The 21,409-nt window shown below is 33.0% G+C and overlaps 3 protein-coding genes across 10 annotated transcripts; all 3 read right to left on the reverse strand.

Moving 5' to 3' along the window:
- Positions 1 to 27: 27 nt before the first annotated feature.
- LOC100649701 lies at positions 28 to 1,705 on the reverse strand. The gene is made up of 4 exons (XM_003399067.4): positions 1,136 to 1,705; positions 903 to 1,044; positions 699 to 820; positions 28 to 619 (listed from the first exon to the last, which is right to left on the reverse strand). Exons 1-4 carry the CDS (start codon positions 1,442 to 1,444, stop codon positions 185 to 187), a joined length of 1,008 nt encoding a protein of 335 aa, XP_003399115.2. The 5' UTR covers positions 1,445 to 1,705; the 3' UTR covers positions 28 to 184.
- LOC100649587 (interference hedgehog) lies at positions 1,655 to 13,223 on the reverse strand. 5 transcript variants are annotated; one of them, XM_003399066.4, is made up of 8 exons: positions 12,808 to 13,223; positions 12,519 to 12,733; positions 7,120 to 7,200; positions 6,676 to 6,930; positions 5,603 to 6,592; positions 4,684 to 5,532; positions 4,483 to 4,598; positions 1,655 to 3,425 (listed from the first exon to the last, which is right to left on the reverse strand). In XM_003399066.4, exons 3-8 carry the CDS (start codon positions 7,187 to 7,189, stop codon positions 3,324 to 3,326), a joined length of 2,382 nt encoding a protein of 793 aa, XP_003399114.2. In that variant the 5' UTR covers positions 7,190 to 7,200; positions 12,519 to 12,733; positions 12,808 to 13,223; the 3' UTR covers positions 1,655 to 3,323. The 5 variants fall into 5 exon arrangements, with proteins under 5 accessions (XP_003399114.2, XP_020720901.2, XP_020720900.2 ...); XM_020865242.2 differs by having other exon boundaries at positions 1,655 to 3,647; XM_020865241.2 differs by having other exon boundaries at positions 4,473 to 4,598.
- Positions 13,224 to 16,836: 3,613 nt separating this feature from the next.
- Positions 16,837 to 21,395, reverse strand: LOC100649105 (forkhead box protein N3). Of its 4 annotated transcripts, none has more exons than XM_020865247.2 (6): positions 21,282 to 21,395; positions 18,778 to 19,175; positions 18,252 to 18,685; positions 17,866 to 18,169; positions 17,684 to 17,789; positions 16,837 to 17,612 (listed from the first exon to the last, which is right to left on the reverse strand). In XM_020865247.2, exons 2-6 carry the CDS (start codon positions 19,148 to 19,150, stop codon positions 17,336 to 17,338), a joined length of 1,494 nt encoding a protein of 497 aa, XP_020720906.1. In that variant the 5' UTR covers positions 19,151 to 19,175; positions 21,282 to 21,395; the 3' UTR covers positions 16,837 to 17,335. The 4 variants fall into 4 exon arrangements, with proteins under 4 accessions (XP_020720906.1, XP_012169351.2, XP_020720904.1 ...); XM_012313961.3 differs by having other exon boundaries at positions 18,252 to 18,688; XM_020865245.2 differs by lacking the exon at positions 21,282 to 21,395 and adding an exon at positions 21,009 to 21,135 and having other exon boundaries at positions 18,252 to 18,688.
- Positions 21,396 to 21,409: the final 14 nt, after the last annotated feature.

Raw genomic sequence — 21,409 nt, forward strand, 5'->3', positions numbered from 1 at the left:
CTCGCAAAAAACGAAAAGATTATGAAATTTACGATTAACAAATTCAACTTTTATTAACTCTTTATGCAAAACAAATCAAGAAATTAAACAAGTTCCTTTTTAATAAATTGCGAAATCAGATTATGTATCATGCTTTATATTAATTTTCAGTCATTATTTTTCGATTTTAATAGTTTTCTTAAATTTAGATGACTTCATAGAATTTAATATCTGCATATTCAGTAGGGTCCAAAAATAATGATGCAAATATGTGAGGTTCTGATATAGTCTTCTTTCGTTCATAAGGCTTTACCCATTTATTTACTTCTCTAATATTTAGATTTTTAAAAGTAGTTTCAATGGATGGTTTGGTAACTAGAATTGTTCCACTTTGGATAGTGGCTTTTAAAAAAATCCAAATGTCTCTATGTACTGAATGTGAAACATAAAATTCAAATGGGTTGTGTATAATGATGATATTACTCTTCTGAATGATTTCAGGACATTCCTCAATCCTCTTGTTCACAATCTCAATACGATCATTCATTTTGTACTTATTTACTATGTCATTTTGGAGTGAGCAAAGTTCTTTGTTCATTTCAACACCAATAATCTTCTTGGCAGATGTGAATGTATGTGCCTGAAGGATAGATTTTTAAATAATAACATACATCTTTTAATTATTGATCTGTTATTTAGAAAAGAAGAAAAATCATTACTCCATATAAAACAGCACCCAATCGGGATCCTATGTCAAGTACAACTTTTTCACTTAAACTTGGTAAAACACTGTGAAATATATACAATATGCCAGCCACAGATAAAGAGTGTGAAATGATATCTAAAAACAAATACATTTTGTTTTCATAAAATATGATTTAAGGAAATCACATAATCCAAGAAAAATGTTGAGTTTTTCCTACTGTATTGTTTTATATTGCTGGACCCACAGTCAGCACAATACAAAGTATTAAGCTCCCCATTTTCTATAAGTTCATCTACTTCCTTCTCATCATAAAGAAATGCGTCAACATGTTTTGTTGAACGAGGATCACAGTCTGAGTTCTGCAGAGTTATAAAACTTATGATATTTTTCCTTTGTAACATATAGATTAAAAATCAATATATAGTTTTACTTATTTAGAAAATAGCAAACCTGTCCAATCGTTGGTGGTACAATGTTTTCTGATGGAAATATTCCATTTGTTGGTACTTTATTTCTGATATTGAGAACAATATCTTTTATAGTGTTTAACTTTTCTTCCTGTGAACTACGTTTGTTGTAACAATCATTTGTCATGCCATATGCATTCTTTGAAAGAGATTCAATCTTTACATTTTGTGGTTTCCAATTATCAGCAATGAATGATAAAAATGTTTGTTTACCAATTTCGTTTAAAGAACACATTATAGATGTGAACATTTCTATAGCACTTTCTACAGTCATACTAACATCAGAATCCATTATATAGGTTCGTTCAATTTTTCAATAAAAATAAAAAACATTTAATTTTATAAATATTACTCGTATGTGTTATCATGCATGTGTATCAGTTAGAGGTTATGTCGGATTGAATTCCATATTTGAGTTATACGTAAGGAATAATTTACTAGAAATATCACTAAAATTCAAATTTAAAGTTCTTTAACGCATAACATTCAACATGAAGTCGAATCTTTTTTTCAGCATATTTATTAAAAAAAAATTAAGTACACAAAATGTCGATATGCATACATAGATACATAAATAATTAGTCTTAACACTAGTTTGTATAGGCAAGATTTAAGGCACAATATGCTCCTTCATAAAATTTGTCCCATTTTAGTATATATGTACAAAAATTTGTTCTTATCTCGCTTGCAAACTGATCTTCTGACTTTGTTTTCTTTTAAAATAGACAATTTAAATAATTAATACTACATTAAAAGATATGTTATATATAGAACGACGTAAAATCGAAAAAATTGTATAAATACTTATTTACACATTTTTGTTTCCTTTTTTTGATACCGAAATTTTGACTAAAAATTCTAGCATGTTTAAATATAATTCTCAGATTCTTTTTAACGCATGATTTATTGTAAAGCTTGATTACCGTCTGGAATCTAATATCGGTCACTAAAAGAAATTGCATCTAACTCGAAGCTAGGAAAATACTGTTATTAAAAGTTCTTGATATTACGTAACAAATACTGTTAGCGATGTGTGACTGAATTATTTCTATTATTCTAGTAGCAATTCGTATGAGGTTTGTTCGCTCTCTAACGTGAAAATTATTCCGTTAAAGTCATTATTTTACCAGTATCAACGACGATAATGTATGAATAATCATAATATATAAGATAACGATACAATGATCATTAAAAAAAGAGAAAAAATTTGAACAAAGTTCCATTCTATCGCGATTCAAGAATTTTCAAAGAAAATTCCAGCATCACCGATGATATTTCCTAAAACATGTAGTATTATATAAAATACATAGCACAGCTGTCTTTTTCATCAGGCACAAAATCATTCGCCTCTAAATTCGACATAATCACTAATATCTCGCGTATTTACAACATAAAATAATGGACGCTAATTAATTTAAATGAGGAAACAAACATAACTCGTAAAAGCTGCCTGGATTAAAATTAGTATAAAATTAGGCGAGTATACGGTAAAAGCTAAATGTTCCAAAAACGAGTATAGTTTAAATTACGAGCTCATAAATTTTTCGTTCTAGCGTGTCTAATTACAAATGAAACTCGCTAATTATCGACCATCAAGTGGATACAAAAAGAGACAAAGATATAATATAAGAGAGCAACAAAGAGATAAAAGAACGAAGAGGTCGAAGAAGACAGCGGACAGGTACTTTGCATATTTTACCCACTTCATGATCAATCGTGAATTTCTAATTCTATTTTGAGCTTGAAAAAAGTCGCAGTTTACCGTCAAAGAGAAAAGAAGAAAACCTAAAACTGACTACGTAGGATACGATCGTTAAATGAATACATATCTAACAATCTTGATTGAAACACTTGAGCATACCTATTATGACACCCTGTAAATGTCTTAAAACGGTTCACTCATTGTAAACCTAACGAATGACTAAAGTTTCTAAAGTTTCTCACTATTAAAAGAAGCATCATTGGAAGCGACAACATTCGTATATAGTTTTCTTCGCATATTCCCGTCGCAACGTAGTTGATAAAAGTTTGATAAAATTGACATCTGGAAATACGGTCTGAGCACTATAAAAGTCTTTTTAAAGCATAGAGGAAAATGGTTGGTCGCAGAGAGACTGTTCGATAGGCAGTGATTCCTGGGGCAGAAGGGACTCTCAGTCTATTGATGTGTTTCACTGGTCAGTCCCAGCTGTGTCGCTGTTGTTATGGTTGTTGTTGCTGTTGTTTTGTCCGTTAAGAAACGATGCCATTTCCATCGGCGACTGTTGCCCGGTCTGTTTAGAAACATGCGTGTTCGTTTCGCTTCTTTCAGATCTCACTCACAGAGAGGCACAGGCATGTAGGTAATATATAACGTATGTGTGTGGTGTTCGGAAAATACGAAAGAAAAGCGGCTTCCAGAGAGAATGCAGAGAGTGTGCAAGTAGAATTTTAAAGAACAGCACGCGACCAATTGCTAAAGCTAGAAAAGACTAGTCTTCTTAATATCGAATAGTCTGAAAGCAGAAATACGTTAGTTGAATGTAAATATAGATACAGTCGCGCGCGAGAGTGCGGAGGGAGGAAAATAAATGGTAGTCGCTTGTAAAAAAAAAAAAAAGAAAAATTAAAAAAAGAAAAAGTGGTGTACAGCTGTAACCCAGTGGAGCCCGTGATTCGACTCGATTATCGAGTATAGGCCATCGAAATGGGACTTAATCAAGCTTGATGATAATAATGATCGAATCAATGTGCTATGTTCGTGCAATGACATTGAGGATATGGATGGACATAGTGATTTAGCGCCCAGGGTCTTATGTGTCAATCTATCGAGTGTGCAGAAAAATAAAAGCATTAATGGAAAGTTAAATATGAAGTCTCCTCTAGTGGCAGTGAAGCATTTATGTATATAGACACTATATGATTAGATTTTATTGCGTACCATTAGGGTGTGATTTGTTTACTTCCTATATTGGAATTATCTTGTAAAAATATCAACGATATAATTTAAATTAAAAAAATGATATAGAACCCTTTTTTTCATTTTTTGGCTACTTTAGGATCGAGCTCCTCAGAGTTACAAGCCGACAGAACACACACACGACAGTACGAATAGTTGCGATAAAAATATCGACAAGGCGTATAGAGATAACTATGTACGCAGTTAAGATAATATTTCTGTTCGTTTAGTAGAATTAGGAAATTGAATGACCGTAGACAATTGATATTTAATTCAGAAATAGAAAATATTGATATGACATTTTTGTCCATTTCTCAAATCGAAATAGCCTTCAGTCATTCTTTTCCTTTGACAAGACGAAAGTATTGATATTGTTACTTACAAATACCGACCTTAGGCTGTATTATATCTTCAGATGTATCGAGACCAGCAAGTGGATTTGATGTTATGTTTATTTTCGAATCAGTTACTCCGCCATTCATTACTCTTCCGTTTGTTATCGGTTTTCCTAAAATAAAAAATTAATGTATAATCTATTATAAGGCGTACACTGTCTTTTTTCAAAATACGATGATATCACAAATTAAATTTACCTTCGCTTTGCGATGATTCCCGGCTTTGTTTGTGCTTCGTCCTCTTATATATTACTGCGGCTGCAGTTAAGCTGCCCAACAGAGTCGATCCTCCGAGAACTCCGCCAATTATGGCATACATATTTACATTTTTATCATCTGCAGGCCTTACTCGACTATCTAATGTTAAATTGCTGCCATGATCATTTTTATTATCATAATTAGCATGTTCGTTCGTATTTACAGCTCTTTTCGTCTTTTGTCGAAGGATCTTAGAAAATTCTGAAGCTGCGTCTACGGAAAAACTCTGAACTTTAAACTCATACGTTGTATCCGGTTGCAAATGGGAAATAGTTATGTTGAAAGAGTCTTTTCCTTCAACCGTAGTTTTTATATAATCGCTAACTGTGGTAGAAGCTCGGTGATACACATAGAAACCATCGATGTTTGCCGAATTATCCGAATTCTGCCAAATGAGTAATACTTCGTGTGGACTCAAAGCCTCGGTGTTCGTTAACAAAGGTATTGGCATCCTATTGCTTTCGATTCCGCCATCTTTATTCAGATGAAAACGTACGGAGTTTGGACTAAGTTTATTATCATTGTTGGAGTAAACTGCAGCAATTCGAAACCGATAAGTATGATTAGGCTGTAAATCGGTTACTTCGAACGACCGCACGTGATTCGGTATCTCCGAGTTCGCGGTCATCCATTTTGCTTGTCTACCATTCATCTTCTGTCCAAGTTCGCGATATTGAACTTTAAAGAATTGAATCGGCAGTCCTGTGTTCTCAGGTACAGACCACCTAACCATCACGGACACGTCTGAGAGTCTGGTGACATTCGGTAGATTCGGTGGTACTAGCACAGCTACAAATATAAAAAACCCGATAAAATCAACATGAAGTATTTAAGCAATATGTACGGTGCAACAAATTACCAGTGCCTTTACGTTTCCCTTCCTTACTCCTTCTTCTTCCTCCTCCCCTTGTATGTTTGTGTCTTGAATTAGAGATTCCATAATCCTGTTTGGCTTCAGTCGTCCCAATATGTTGTTTAGGGTTCACTCTTAGCAAATTGCAACCAGAATGAGACCCATATTCGTTACTCGCGACACACTGGACAATTCCAGCGTGCTTTTTTTCAACCTCGGAGATAGAAAGACTCGAACCTTCGATTTCCACATTACCACCAGGCGTCAAAGATTCCCCATTAATTAGCCACTCAAATTTCGGTTGTGGTTCGCCTGTTACCGTGCAAGAGAGATCCAATTCTCCACCTTCGGAGAACGTTGCTGCCTTCGGTGGCTTAATCACCTTTGGAGCTTCCATAACTTTTAGTATGATCACAGACTTGATGTTTACACCATGGCTACTCCATATACAATCATATTCTCCCCTATCCGCTGATTGAACGTTAATTATCGTTAGACCCATCGCAGTTTTAATGGAGTTCAGTGGTAACGAACTACCTAATCTAGTCCACGTGACAGAAGGGATTGGGTAACCAGCGGCAAAGCATTCCAAAGTTACGTTTTTACCCCTCAAAACCTTGTACTCCGTTTGTGGTTGTTTAACAAAGTATGGTGCTCGAAAACTGGTATTTGTGTTTACGTTTAGAATCGTCTTATGGTTACTACGATATAACTGAGTAGTTATGTAATTTTCAGCAGTGCAGTGATAAGATCCACTGTCCGATACTTTAGCATTTTCAATGACCATGGTCTTGCTACCAACTACGTTAACATTTTTTACAGGATTATTATCTTTGTAGAACTCAACTATCGCCTCTGGGGCTGAGTAAGGCACAGGACAAGTGATAGGCACGGTATTCCCCGCTGGAACGTTTATAACGACTTCGCTCTTATCGGTAAACTTCTCTAGCGTAGCAAGCGTCAATCTTGCCGGGTCAGAAGCTAAACCACTCGAACCTAACAACGTAAAATCAAATTACCAAATTGTAATTTAAACATTGTGAAAGATGTTAAAGAAAATGAAATACAAAAATATTTACCATAAAATGCTATACAACGGTAATCACCGGCTTTGGATTCATTGTCAAAGTTCACTACGTGCCTGGACGTTTTCCCACCGTTACTAGACATGTGAAAAACCTGCAACCACCTATCCGAACCTAATGGTCTATGGCGCCAGGAGAAACGTTCTGCTCCGAGATTCAAATTGCATTCAAAATTCACATCATCTCCTATTGGCGCGGCCAAAGGTTGCGGATGTTTAGTGAAGATCATGCCTAGTTCTTGCTTCTGTCCTGTAATTTATACGAATAATTTAATTCTCATAGTATTCAATTTTTCTAGTCGCACGAAAATACTATTAAAAATGATACAAATTGTAATATACTTGAATGTAATTAATCATGTGTAAATACTTTCTTTAACCACTGTATATTAAAATGTAATGAATATCATAAATAAAAAATATATAAGACAAAACTGACCATGTGCAAAGCTGGTTAGGACATGAAGTAGGACCGTGATAACGGCATATAGAAAAAGCACAGGTCGCATCTTGACTCATTCTGCAATCAAAGAAAACAAAAATTACAAGTTAGTCACATATGTCGCTCTCATTCTTATTATTCGTTTTTTAGTCTTGGTTTTGTCGGTTAAAAATGCGAGGCGCCGGTCTCGAAAGAGAAAGAGAGGGCCCACTAAAATTAATGCCGGCCAACCACCACGTTTAAGTATAGAACATGGCGAGTTCACGTGGAAATAGAACGCATTCATTCTAGTTTTGATCATGGCTCGTCATTTCGGCACGAACGATCCCCGCTCCACCAAATGGGTCGCGCATTCCAGTCCCAAAGGGATACAGTATAACACGATTTATATTCGTTTCCAAATGCGGTTCATTTTAAAAGCTTCTGCCGCGCTAAAGCTCTCGGCAATCAAGAGGATTCTCAGAGAACAGTGGCGAAAATGAGATTGCGCATGAAATCTTGATTTTTATGACAACAGAGGATAACCTAACCCTAGTTAATATTAATGCTTCCCAGTTATATAGCCACTTTCTGTTTATTTAATATGACTGTACATATAATTTATTAATTTCTGCATTATTAACTACAAAATGGATTTGGATTTATATAATTTTGTTATTCTTGATCTAAGAAAAAATATTATTGCATTTTATTTTGTACAGATCCTAACACCTCTTCTTTCTTTGTAATTCTGGCTTAGGTTGCTTCTTAATTAGTATCAATATTTATTTATAATAAATAGCAGTTACACAATTTTAGTATAAAATATAAAATATTTATAAACATTTTGATGGTAATTTTTTGTGATTATATTTTTTTGCGATTGTGATTGTAAGCTGTCACTATTTAATAGTTGTGTCATTATTGCTCTATGGATATTTATACACTTAGAGAATTTAAATTGTACAATATGCACATTTTAAAGTACAATGCTTGTTTTAGATAGCGAAATAAATCTCTATTTAAGTTTCATTTCTTCAATGTAAAATATTCGCACTATACAATTTCGCTGCACTAACTGGCCGCCGCTATCTTTACCAATTCTTGGAACAGATTTCTTAGAGCGAGTCTCCTATGTTAATATGTAAGATAACAAAACGTGTCAGTCTCAGGTAAGTATCCGTATCTTATTTGTAAAATCGTACTCATCAATGAAAGAAGATACCCCACATTTCTTAGAAATATAATTATAGCTTTCTCTATAAGTAGTCTTTTAGGAAAATACTGTTTTTAACTGACTGCTATCTATACAATGGATACGCGAAAAGCATTATTGCTGCTTCTACTTATGAAGATTTAATGGAAGAAATTCCAAATTGAAGATCACACGAGTAAAACATTTCTGTTGATTTTATGTCACTCTGTATCACTTTATAATTAAGCAGAAGAATTTTAATAGGATACAAGTAGAAATGAAATGGCCTACTAGAGATTTTTATGCATTTATGGAAAATGTAAATGTATCAAGATTTCTAATAAATGCACAAAAATCCGTAGTTTATGTACAATTATACAAAATACGTAAAATACTCATTATAATATTTAGAGGATGAAACAAATCTCTATATAAGTTCTTCTTTTATTAGCTCTATTTATAAAAATATGAATTTGCATAAATATTCGTAGTCTTCTTATCATGTTCTTTTTTCGTAATCTTCAATTATTTTTAAAATTCGCGCGATTGAATATTGAAAAAATTACGAAAAAGGATATTAAAAGAAGCAGAAACGCAGAATCCATTTGCATCGTGAGAAACGAAGTCGACAGAGGTGCCATAATGACAACATGAAATTGACCATATACGGTGTCGAAAACCGTCGTTCATTGCGCGCACCGCTTTCCACCCACGTGCGAGCGGCTGACCGTCCTGAGTGACGATCAGAAAACCGCGCTGACACGTCCAATACTAATAGAAATTATTTGTTGGCTAACATACGCGTCAAATGTAGGTAGATCCATTCATGTATTACGCTGTACCGTTCGCTTATATGATAATTTAACGCTTGAAATTAATACAGAGAATTTTATGTTCCACAGAAAGCTTACATGTTTCCTCAAACGTTCTTAATAGATATTATATTTATATGGGTGCACTAAGAGACAAATTTCACTTTCGATATCTTTGTTACTTAAATTAGTATTAATCTATTGAATTATAACATAAATCTGTCCTGTTTTCGTACATACATACCTATACATTTTATCGGAGACAAAAACAAGCGGACATGTAATGAAAATTGGAAATACAGTGCTGATAAATATTAGGATACTAGTTGATATTTAGTACATATTTTTTTTACTCTTTCTATCTTCTGTTTATATTTTATCATAAATTTGTTATTTCATTCGTATTATACGTGTTTAATAATGTAAAATACTAAATAAAATAAAACTTGTTTACAGTCCTTCAATGAATGTAACACGTAGGTGTCATATTTATAGCCGGCAGTGTAGGTATCAATGACGTTTCGTCAAATACGGTCTGTTTACACAAAAATGTAAATATTAACTTCAATTATAAATAATAATTAAATAATCTATATATTATAAGATCATTCAATTCAAAATAATAATTATAAATAATAACTAAATAATCTGTATATTATAAGAATATAAATAAAACTTAAATATATAACACTAGTGCTAGTTCGATTAAACTTCATTGATACCTCGACTATACGTCCACTTATTTTTGTCACCAACTGTGTATTACGTATGTTGTGACAAATACAAAAATAGAACGAATTTATATTACGACCCAATAACAATAAACAGTAAATATAATAAAACTTCATTTATATTAGAAGTTCACTGATTCTTTCCACAACCTTTTTTCACGTGTATAATACAAATTTATACTTCAGCCAAATAAATAAATAAATTCAATTGATAATTCATTTAATCGAATACAAACTGACATTTCATTCCAACAAACAGAATTCTGTTATCAAAGTAAAAGAATGGAACTGTACGAAAGATTTCTCACGAGGATTCACTGTTTGTTACGAAGAAATGAATTTACCAGAGGAGTGGTTCGAAGGATTGACGGTCAAGAGAGAAGGGATTTTTCATCGAAGCTGAAATCACAGGGACAAAAAGCACGCGTTCGACCCATTGGCAAGATAGTTGAACGTGTTTTATGCACGGGAGGACTCTTAACTTCTGGTTAAATGGTAGCATAAATGCCGGTGGTATGTAACAGGTGAGAAGGGTTTGAAAGAGGCTGGTTTCCGACGCTGGCTCTCATAAAAATAAAGAACTCGAATTCCAAAGCAGTGGTTGTCAAGCCCCTGTGCCCCGCGCGCACCTCCAACCAACCTAACCTTACGGACGGGCCAATGCCACCCGAGTTACGCACACGCATACAACATACACGCGGCCAAGCATATAGCCAAACGAGAATTAGACTCTGTTCTACAACCTGTCGTTGATCAGAAAACAGACTTAATCCCCGAAATCCTTTTTGCACTCGTGATCCTCTCGCTCGATCAAAGATCACGATGTATTAGTGGAATTGAGTTCCACTTTCACGAACTCGCGACTCTTCTCCCGTTGGCCAAAATACAGAAAGATTTGTATCCTCTTACACAATTACAGTGGCTTAAAAAAATATTCGGACACTTATATTAACTTTTTCGTCATTTTTTAAATATTTATTAGACGTATTATACAAAACATTTTATATAGACTTTTACATAGATTTATAACTTCTATGACCAATGATAGCTTTTTGTTTCTCTAAAATGTTAATAATATTTCGAAATATTTTACAGAACACATCTTTTTCTTTTAATTTAGTGTTATATAAATCGCCAAAAAATTTTTTTAACTGAATGAAAAGATAGTGAGATTTTCTGTCACAGAGAATAAGATTGTATCGAAAAATATATTGATCTATACTACGATCTTTGTAAATTTTTTGAACTTCCTTTGATATTGCATTATATATCCATTTATTAATGATAATGAACCTTTGGTTTAATATAAACTTTCTTCTAGTAATGGTTTAATAAATCCTCTCGAACAGCTTTGAAGTTGTGTCATAATTTTAGAATAGGGTTGTGATTGACGTTACTTTTCCACGAGCAAACTCCATGGTATTCCGTTATGTGTAACAAACAGGAACCAGGAAGATCAGGTTCCCGTTGATCGAACGCATTTGACAAGTGGATCCTTCCTTTTGTTGATCGTCGATTAATCACGTGAACTTTTATTCTCTTCACTTCGTCGTGTTTCATCCCGATACAAGACACATGACTAACTTAACTTCCCTGCTCGGCATGCATGGCGATTGCTTAGTAAAACGAGCGACGAATATTTGGTCGTATATGTGTCATACGCTATTTTAATCTACTTCCCATAACCGCTACTTGTTCGACCATCAACGCTATAACTTTTAAGTAAATAAATACTTTATGTCATTTTATCTTTATTGATTAAACGATAACAATATTTAAGAAATAGTAATGTTTTCCCCTAATAGTCATTGCTATTGTACCAATTATAAGTAGTTCAATTTGATGAGCTTTACCGGGAAGTTGACAATTCAGTTGAGTGTACGAAACTTTAATCAGAAAGTATGCAACGTATACTTGGTAGAAGACATGCAATGAGGTTGTAAATTAAAGTATTAATATATATTAGCGACATCGATAATGATTCCATGCATTTCATAGAATTACTTTGACCATAAAAGTTATTACTCAATTAACCTACCAAATTCTTTTATAATACATGTATTGTCTGAAAAATAGCAAATTGTATACGTCTAAAATCTTCTTCTCAAGTTGTATACATATAATTCTTTTTAAATATACAAAACTACAAAGGAAGAAAACTCAAAATTAACACTGTACGATTCTGAACGAGGTATTCAGCTCCTTATCTTTTTTTATATCTCTCAAATTATTATCTCGGTTTTTAATACATATAAACTTGAATATCTCTGATTTTACGATCTTGCTATATCTCACCCAACAATAATGCATATGTATCTTATTACAACGCAGGCGCATTAAGTAGCGCGGTATCATCTGAACGAGCGTATTCCGAATTGTCAATAGTTCTAACAATTGGTATTATTAATAATACCATGTACCCGATTTATTCATTGTATTATCCACTGCATTCAAATTTCACGAAAAATACTGGTGGCTCACCCCTTCCGGCAGGTGATCTCTCACAGCGACATCGCGACGAAAGTTTTCCATGACGAATAGTATATACAGGTCCCATTATATTTATGGTTTTACGGAATGGTGAATCAGGAACGTAAGCAAAAGAAATAAAAGAAAGGCAAAAGATCAGCGACGGAAGAAGAAGAAAACAAAAGTAATAATCATGCTTGGCACACTCACCCTTTTTCCTTCGATCCAGCCGTACGATCTATACGTTTATCAGATCCTTTTGATTTTTCGCTAAATCGATCACAATTTTCCTCGTCGAAGGAAAACGAAGTGTCCGTGTTAATAATTTTCACCGATAAATCACTTCATTTTTTTCAGAGCGATCGCTACTAGGCTCACCAAGTTCGACCTCCTATAGAACACGACGCTTGGCGTCCACCAGCACACTGGAATGCAGACCGACAGGTTTTGAACCGCGATAAAGTATAGTAACGACGTGTGCTTCGATCTAGGTACTCACGTGCAGGTTGGTACATTGCGGTGCTATCACGTGACTCACTGCCATTTCAAATCTGACAATAAAGTGGATGCGTTTTATCAAAAATTAAACATCCTAAAAATGATAGAATGTAAAGAAAAAGTTAAAATTTAGTTTATATTATGAGTTTATACATGATTTGGTTAACTTCAGGGTGATCATGAAGGAGGAATTTTTCACTGTAGGTTCAGATATCCTGCGCGCTACGCTTCTGTACATAGCGCCACCTTCGAAATTCGAAACGCGCCAACTACGATTTTATAAATAAAAACTGTATGTCACTTTTAATCAGCAGAAAGAATTATTAGTTATTAATATGATAGACGTAAATAATTTAAGAGTTGAAATATAGAAATATATATTAATATATTGTATTCAAAGTAACATTAATTAACAACAATTGATCTTTGTCTTCTTCTTTCTTACATTTTTTTTACGATTAATAATTTCTTTCATGATTATATATATATTATATATATAGGTAGTTGCATGTCGTAGCATGTCATTAAAAAGGATGCAAATTTAAATAACCAATTCTGCGCACGTTTGATTTTTTCACATTCTTTTCATTAATAAAGGTCTGTTTTGGTTACAATCTAAAATATTAAATATTCTTTACTCAATTATGTAAGCAAGGTCAAAAACTTAACAAACATTTTACAATGTAATCCATTTTAAAATGAGTAATAATTATATTAATATTAATATTAATATTAATAATAATAATAATAATAATAATAATAATAATAATAATAATAATAATAATAATAATAATAATAATAATAATATTACATATTACGCCAACAAAATTCGTACAATATACAACTTGTAGATATACATATAAATAAACATCTGTTCCTCAAAATAAATGATTTCTGCGTTTGGCACGATGTCATGTAATGGAAGCAAATTAAACACCATGTTACATTTTGATTGTCCGTGGCTAGTCGCGATGCAATGAATTATTACGATTTGCTTCTTATATTTGATGTTTCATTTCCTTTTTCTCTTTTTTATTTTTCGGTGTTGTCGATGGTGTTTTAATTTTATGTATATCAGCCGGTCCTATTTGATATAGGAAACAACGACGATTTTAATGTTACGTTAAATAATAATTTGTATGCCTTTAAGAATTACGCTGGCTCACGAAAATGATGATTTTATATCGCAATATACGCTACAATAATACTTCATAAAAAATACTCTATAAGTTAACCATCTTGTACGATTAGAGTTTTACAATTTTTTTATACTTATTTCTCTCTATACAAACGCGCGATGTAACATTGACTTGTATCATAGTAGATGAAGGTATATCGTTTTTATTTTGTACGGACCGGCTGACTAACGAGTATTCTGCCCAATGTCAGGATCAACTGGTATATATTGCTTTATGTTCACTTTGCTAATCGATTATTCTAATTTGTAACGGTGATCGATTAGCTACGTTACTATTATTATAAATGGCATCCCACCCCCTAATTTATTTAGATTAGAATAAACTACATGGAAGAACAGATCTTCAGTCATAGCAAACAAAAGCTAGGACTAAAAATTTCAACAAATAGTGTGAAAACTTGTGATATTACTTTCAATATATATATAATAGAATATCTATAATATATTGCTAATTTTAAAGATGCCAGTTTCGTCTATCTAGATCAGAATGTTTAGGTGTCAGCAAGAATGCCAATTAATAATATCAGAGAAGTGTCAAGAACACTTACTCTTTCTTTTCTTATTTCCTCTCTTTCTCTCTTCCCCTTTCCCCCTAAAGAATAAAACTTATAAAGCTCTAAAACTTCTGTTTCACCAAAATATAATTAACAACAACAACAACAAGGTGTGTCCACTTTTGCAATAATATCACAGACAATAGAAAACGTAAAGTCTACAAAAAACTGGTCTTGCTCGTGCATATACAAATTTCGAAAAAAGGTCCCCGCTACCGATCACGTACTTGCTTTTTGCTTTTAAAGCATGATTAATTTAAAAGCATTTATATTACATATATTTATGTAATATGTGTAGTGTATAAATACGTATGTGCTAAATAGAACAATTTTACATTCACGTGAAATATATATAATATTTCTCTCAAAACTGGTTTCCCCGATTGCGTATAAACATGGCATTCTTCCTTGCACCCTTCTTTTAATCTTGGATTTTTTCCCCTTTGTAGCTGACCAGCTACAATCACACAAAACGTTTTGGCAGCGCGCCTTATATTCGATATTTGCCCATTTGTTTTTTCTTTTTAAGTTTATAGTATCTTTAATCCGCTTTTGTGATGCTAAAATCAATTAGTTTTCTTCCCACCGCTGTTTGTTCTTTACATTAATAACATCTAACAGTTTAGCGTAATATTTTTAAGTGCAATAACTTTACTGACTGAAAATTATTATCATTACCCCATCGACTTGGAGAGTAACTAGACAGTAAACGTTAGAGAATAAACAATATATCGTTAATAAGTTAAACTAAATTGCACCTTCTTAAGAAGCGATAATAATGAGTCTCGCGTCTGAAATGTATCTGAGCCAGCAGTAACATATATTACAAATAACAATTTACTGTTAATCGCAATTGTGACGCTTAAATATCATTATCAACCTAATAACTGATATCATTCCATTTTTACGTAGTATAATCGTAAGACTAGAAACGTCTTCGATGGAACAAAATTTCGCCACTTTTTAATTGGTAACCAAGATCATTTTTTCTCTATGAGCTTGTTTTTGCTTGCTATTGTCTTGTTTTTTTTTAATTATTTAAAATCAAGACTATGCATTTCATATTTTACCATTTTTAACGAAGGCTTTACATTATATATGGCATATAAACATATGGAAATACTCAGGCTGCGCTACCATGCTGTGTTTGTAGTGTCACGCAAGATATAATTAATAAATGTTTTAAGCTAATGAACTGTATTTCTTTCATATCCTTTTTTAGCAATTATTAGGAAGAGCTTTTATCACGCGGGCAGTGCCCTGTAAAAATATACGTTCTCTCTATACAGAACTACAATATCAATGTATACAAGACCAGTTCATCCATATTCAATATTTTTCTTTCACCGCCATATACATCTTCATTATTTATCAGGTATTCACAAGATTCCTTAATATTATACATATATTTGTTTTTTATTTTATTTTTTTATAAAAATAGGATGACACTCTTGGTTTATACCTTTATACATTTCTTCCAATCGATATTTATCAATTCGACGCTATATATACATATATATACATATATATACATATATATACATATATATACATATATATACATATATATACATATATATACATATATATACATATATATACATATATATGTATGTATATATATATATATATATATATATATATATACGTATATATATCGATGCCTTAACAAATTTTTTTTAAAACTGGTCTCTGCATACATTACAGGATCTACATATATACAGCACTGTTCAAAATCATCTCAAAAGCCACAAAGAGAGTAGAAAAAGGCATGAAATGATAATATTATTCATTTCAAATCCGTATTCAGTGTACCTTGACTTCTTTTTTTAGAGTTCTTTTTGTTATATAGTTTTCTGCGGCACACATTTTGCACACATACAGCTGCGTACATGACCAGATGTATTTTGAGTGTAAGTTAATGAGCATGTGAGCATGAACATGTGTACATGTATATATGTGCGTGAGAGTGAGTGTGTGTATGTTTGTATGTATGTGTGGGTACGCGCGCGTGCGCATCCATATATATATATATATATATATATATATGTGTGTGTATATATATATAATCTTTTTTTAAATATATTATCAATTTCTCTATCGAATAGATATCAATTATATTTCTATACATATCTACAAAAAAACCTAATATAGAACTCTATTATCATTAATTAAACTCTCTATGAATTAATATGTATAATTGTCACAACAGGTCTAAAAAGTTTATCGTTATTTTAGTTTTAGTACGCGATATTGTTCTCCTTTTTCGTCATTGATGTTCCATGAACCACTTATAGTTGTATCCATGCCTTAACGTTGAGAAAGTAATTTTTTTCTTTCTTTTAACACTATTCTTCTATTATTGCTTGTTGCTTAGTGCTACTGAATTCATTTTGGCATATAGCGAGTTCTGAACCCTGAGCGACCGCCAATTTGTTTTCTTTTCTTTTACTCCCCTCCCTTTGCCTCAACACTTTTTTTTCTTTTAAATAGAAATGCACCTAATAGATGTTTTTCTTCTAATATGACAGAACATATGGTGTTCTTCTCACTTTTTCATCTTAGATGCCTAACAATGGCGATAACTTCGATGCAAATCTTCATTAACGTTAATCTTATCCAAAAGACAACAGATTAATTATCAGCAACGCAAGATTTCAAATCCACAGTCTCGAAATCCATACCGAAGATAGAATTTTGAAAAGTTCACGTTTGAATATGGAAAAGAAAAATAGGAAACTTGTGATGCTATATACGTACATACAACCAAAGTATTCTTATATAATTTGCTTTAAATACCGCTTCCCTTCACTCCACTTTGGCCAATGCTTACGTCTTTTTTCAGGTGTGTTCGAATAATCATTCGAAGCTGAACGTTTTTTCAGCTTTGACGTACCATCGGACTTTGGCGTCGAGTTAATACCTTGTACGTGATGTGTCCTATTGTGATTGAGTGGTGTGGTAACACCTGCTAAATTTAAAAGCGCGTCCGCGCCTTCCGCTATCTTCCGTTGCTCATCGAAATCGGGATTTGTTTCCTTTCTTGGATATTTACTTGAAAAATAAGCATGCACAATTTATCATTTATAATATCATATTAATAAACAAAAACTGTTAATGATTACCTTTCTTGCTTGACTGAGGTAATACAACTGTAAGTATGATCTTCGCTGGAGCTCCTGGTAATTACAGGAACCAGAACCTCGGATTCCGGTACTTTCCGCTTACGATCTGCAATAAGATTGAATAAATTATAAAATATTATGTTTGTTTAATAAATTGATATCTTCTTTATCAGATACTTTGCCTTTATTATGATTTAAAATAATAGGTCCGTGTTTAAAAGAAAGCATAGCAGCTGCAGCTGCGTCTACATCGCTATCTACTTCAGTGTCTGTGTTGTCGGTAATGTTGCTCGATGCCAGTCTTTTGGAAAGATATGGGAAGAGGATAGGATCAGGTAGACGTGTACTAGTGTTCTTTTTTTGTGGTTTTTCAGGGGAAGACAAAGTTTGAGCAGTCGGAGGAGGAAAGGGAGCGCGAGATAATGCTTGTATCAGGTTTGGACGATACTGGGCGTCTACCATCCATAGCGAACCTTTGCCCAAATTCTAAAAGAAAAGAAGTTTTTCTAAGCTTTTGCTCTAGAAGGGAAACGATCTTTTTTCGTGCATATTATAATGTAACACTTACTGGTGCTTTCTCTACTTTACGAAAGCACTTATTTAGGCTTAGATTATGTCTAACAGAATTTTTCCATCCAGTTGGAGCATTCCTAAAATATGGAAAGTGATCCAAAATCCAAGCATATACTTCCTTGACCGGTAGAGCTTTAACAGGACTATCTTCAATAGCCATGAAAATTAAACAAGAAAATGAATATGGTGGTTTACTGTTTCTATGTAAGTGAGGATCATATGGTATATGAGTTGGGTGTTTGTTGCGATTTGAAACTGGCAGATTATTGTTGTTCAATGATATCTTCGTCTGATTGTTTTGCGAGGTACTATAATGATTTTTTACCGACTCCTGAAAGATTTGCATTGATTTTTGACTATTTTTATTCGAGTGTTGATAGTTTTGACTATTACCATGCGACGTCGTATTATTTATCTTGCTATTATTATCTGCTATGAAAATGCAAAAAAAGGAAAAAATATTATATTTCATTAATATTATTACGATTATCAATTGGAAATTAAAACATATTGAAAGTTACCTGGACAATAGCCTTCATCCAAACTGGATACAGAATTGGTATTTTCAGAAAAGTCTGCCATATCATCACAAACATTGTTATTCAAAATATTCTCATTCTTCATGTCTTTAGTGGGGTTTGAAATATCCAAACCCTTCAACAGATTCTGCTGATGAAGCCAGCTTAAGGAAGTCAGATCATCATCCGACTGACTATTTTTCTCAATGGACTTATCAGACATGGAAAGTTCATCAGTTGAGTTTGTTTCAACGAAAGCACTTGCATTTTCTTTTTCTTTCATTGTGTATACTGTTTCTCCAAAATTAAAAACTTTTGTGCTACTTAGTCCTATGCCAGTTTCCACACCTGATGCATCTGGTCTATCTGGTGGCATATTGGGTCAAGTGCTTTTTTCGTCACTGTAAAACAAAATCAAATCATGAAATTCTCAGAGAAAAATTTATATATCTGAATTAGTTACTCTGAGAACTATTATCTACGCCTATACATTAAATTTTTCAAAATTATTTTTTTTATCTTTTTTGTAACTAATTAGCTTGATATTTGGGGGGGGGGGGAGAAAGGATATTTAATTTGTGAAGCGGGGAAGAATTGATAAGCGTTGATGCTTCGGCAACGAAGCAGAAGAATACTGTTACTAAGCAACAGCTTCTCGTAACCCTAGCAACGTGCTCCTAGATACAATAGTATGAAAAAATTACCGGCCAGATAAATTTTTCACTTTATATTCAGAAAGCGATGTCCAAAAGAATTTTAAATAATATTGGATATAAAGATATGATAAGCGAAAGAAAATAATATAGTACATAAACGTTATCACGTAATTATATAATTCTCCTTAAAATTTTTTTAAATATTGTATTTGGATTTCAAAATGAAAAATCTATTTGATCAGAAACGTTTGCACGGCACTATTGATAATTACGAGGTAAAAACCAAATTTCCTCGATTAAGCGTCATAAAAACGAATCTTATCTCTAATCGAAAACAAAATTTTTTGTACAAAAAGAAACATAAATTTTCCTTTCTATTTATTACAGGAATTACAAATTGTAATAAAAACATTCGTAAAGCATTGTATATTGTTATGTTAATGAATAACTGTGTAGTATCAAGTATGTAGTGTGAAAATACCAGTCACGTGTATCTGCACGAAACAAAATCCAATTTCGAAACCATATACACGAAACATGTATAACGTTTCGAATCATGATTTTCTAGGTAAAAATGTATGAAATAATGAAGATATAAATGACAGCCCTACAGAGTGTATAGAGAGGGTTTGTTTTAAATAAATGTCCGTTCGTTTTCTATTTTTGGTATCATATAGGAATACTATAATTACGGAAGGGATGCGTAGGCAGTGAAATTGAATTTCCGCGCATGTGACGCGCCTGTAGCCTCGAACCCAAAGTACCAACATCGTCATTTGTTTATCCACTAATAAGCGACAAAATGGCCGCGCTATTAAGAACACATTGCAATCGAAAATAAACTTTGTTATAACCAAAGAATCCTAAGACACTCATCGCACTATCCACCGAGTTATCGATAGTTTTTCTATCATTTTCAACATATATCATTTCACAGAACTTTTTACGACGATAGTATACATTTAAATCATTTTTCAAAAAAATGGCGTCTATTCGGCGCTCTCTCTCCTCTTCTGTTTCTCAAAATGTTTCTTTTTTTTCTTGTTAACAGGATACCAAGATTAATTAAAGGATACTTTGAGAAGATTTCTTAAAATATGTATTTTTATGTTATGTGTAATTGATGGAAGAAAATTTGATATAGAAAATTTGTCTGTCGATACGTGGTACGCGATAAACAGATTTTGTCACAGACGTATTCGTTTTCAGATATCAAGCTCGCACCTGATCATAGTTTTGAAGTGGAAAATATTAAAGAGAAACGAGACGAAGGTAGACAAGTCGTCGGTGAATCGATGAAACGGAAGGTGACAGTAAAAATTCGAGAACAAGCGAGACATGTCACTGCGTTACTTGTTGAATTCAAATATGGAGTTGATAATGATTACGAAACTGGAGCAAACATGAAAATGGCTACGGCATTGGTTGCACACGGTATCAACATCGCGTTTCGTAAATGATGCACTCCTCAAGCGTTTACTATTACGATAGAAAAATTGTTATACGTAATAGGGAGACGAGATTTAAACGCGCTCAGAAAGTTCCTTTGCTAACCATATTTTATGTATTTTTACATACGCGTCATTTTTCAGGTCGTTAAATTTGAACAGGACCAAGTGCTCTTCACGAAACTTCTTGAATTAATAATCACTCTGCATAATGTTCCCAGTGACTCCCGAATTTTCTTCAAATTCCACGGCGAAAACTAAATTGAAATATTTAAGAAATGAAACAGCGTTTTGCGTCTTTCTGTTTTTAATCTGCCATTCGATTATGGGACCGCGTTTAAATTTCGTTGAGCGGTGAATAAACACGAGAAGCTGAACATTACGAGGTTTTTTAAAAACTCACGTATCGGAGTAGACAGACGGCAGTCTTCGTTGGTTTTCTAAAGACGGGCATCTCAAGCACACTCTACACAACACCCAGCTGATTGAGACGCCATATTTTGACGTCATCACGTGGTTACCGAAACATCT

Source organism: Bombus terrestris, chromosome 11, assembly GCF_910591885.1.
Source record: "Bombus terrestris chromosome 11, iyBomTerr1.2, whole genome shotgun sequence".
NCBI classification, from domain to species: domain Eukaryota; kingdom Metazoa; phylum Arthropoda; class Insecta; order Hymenoptera; family Apidae; genus Bombus; species Bombus terrestris.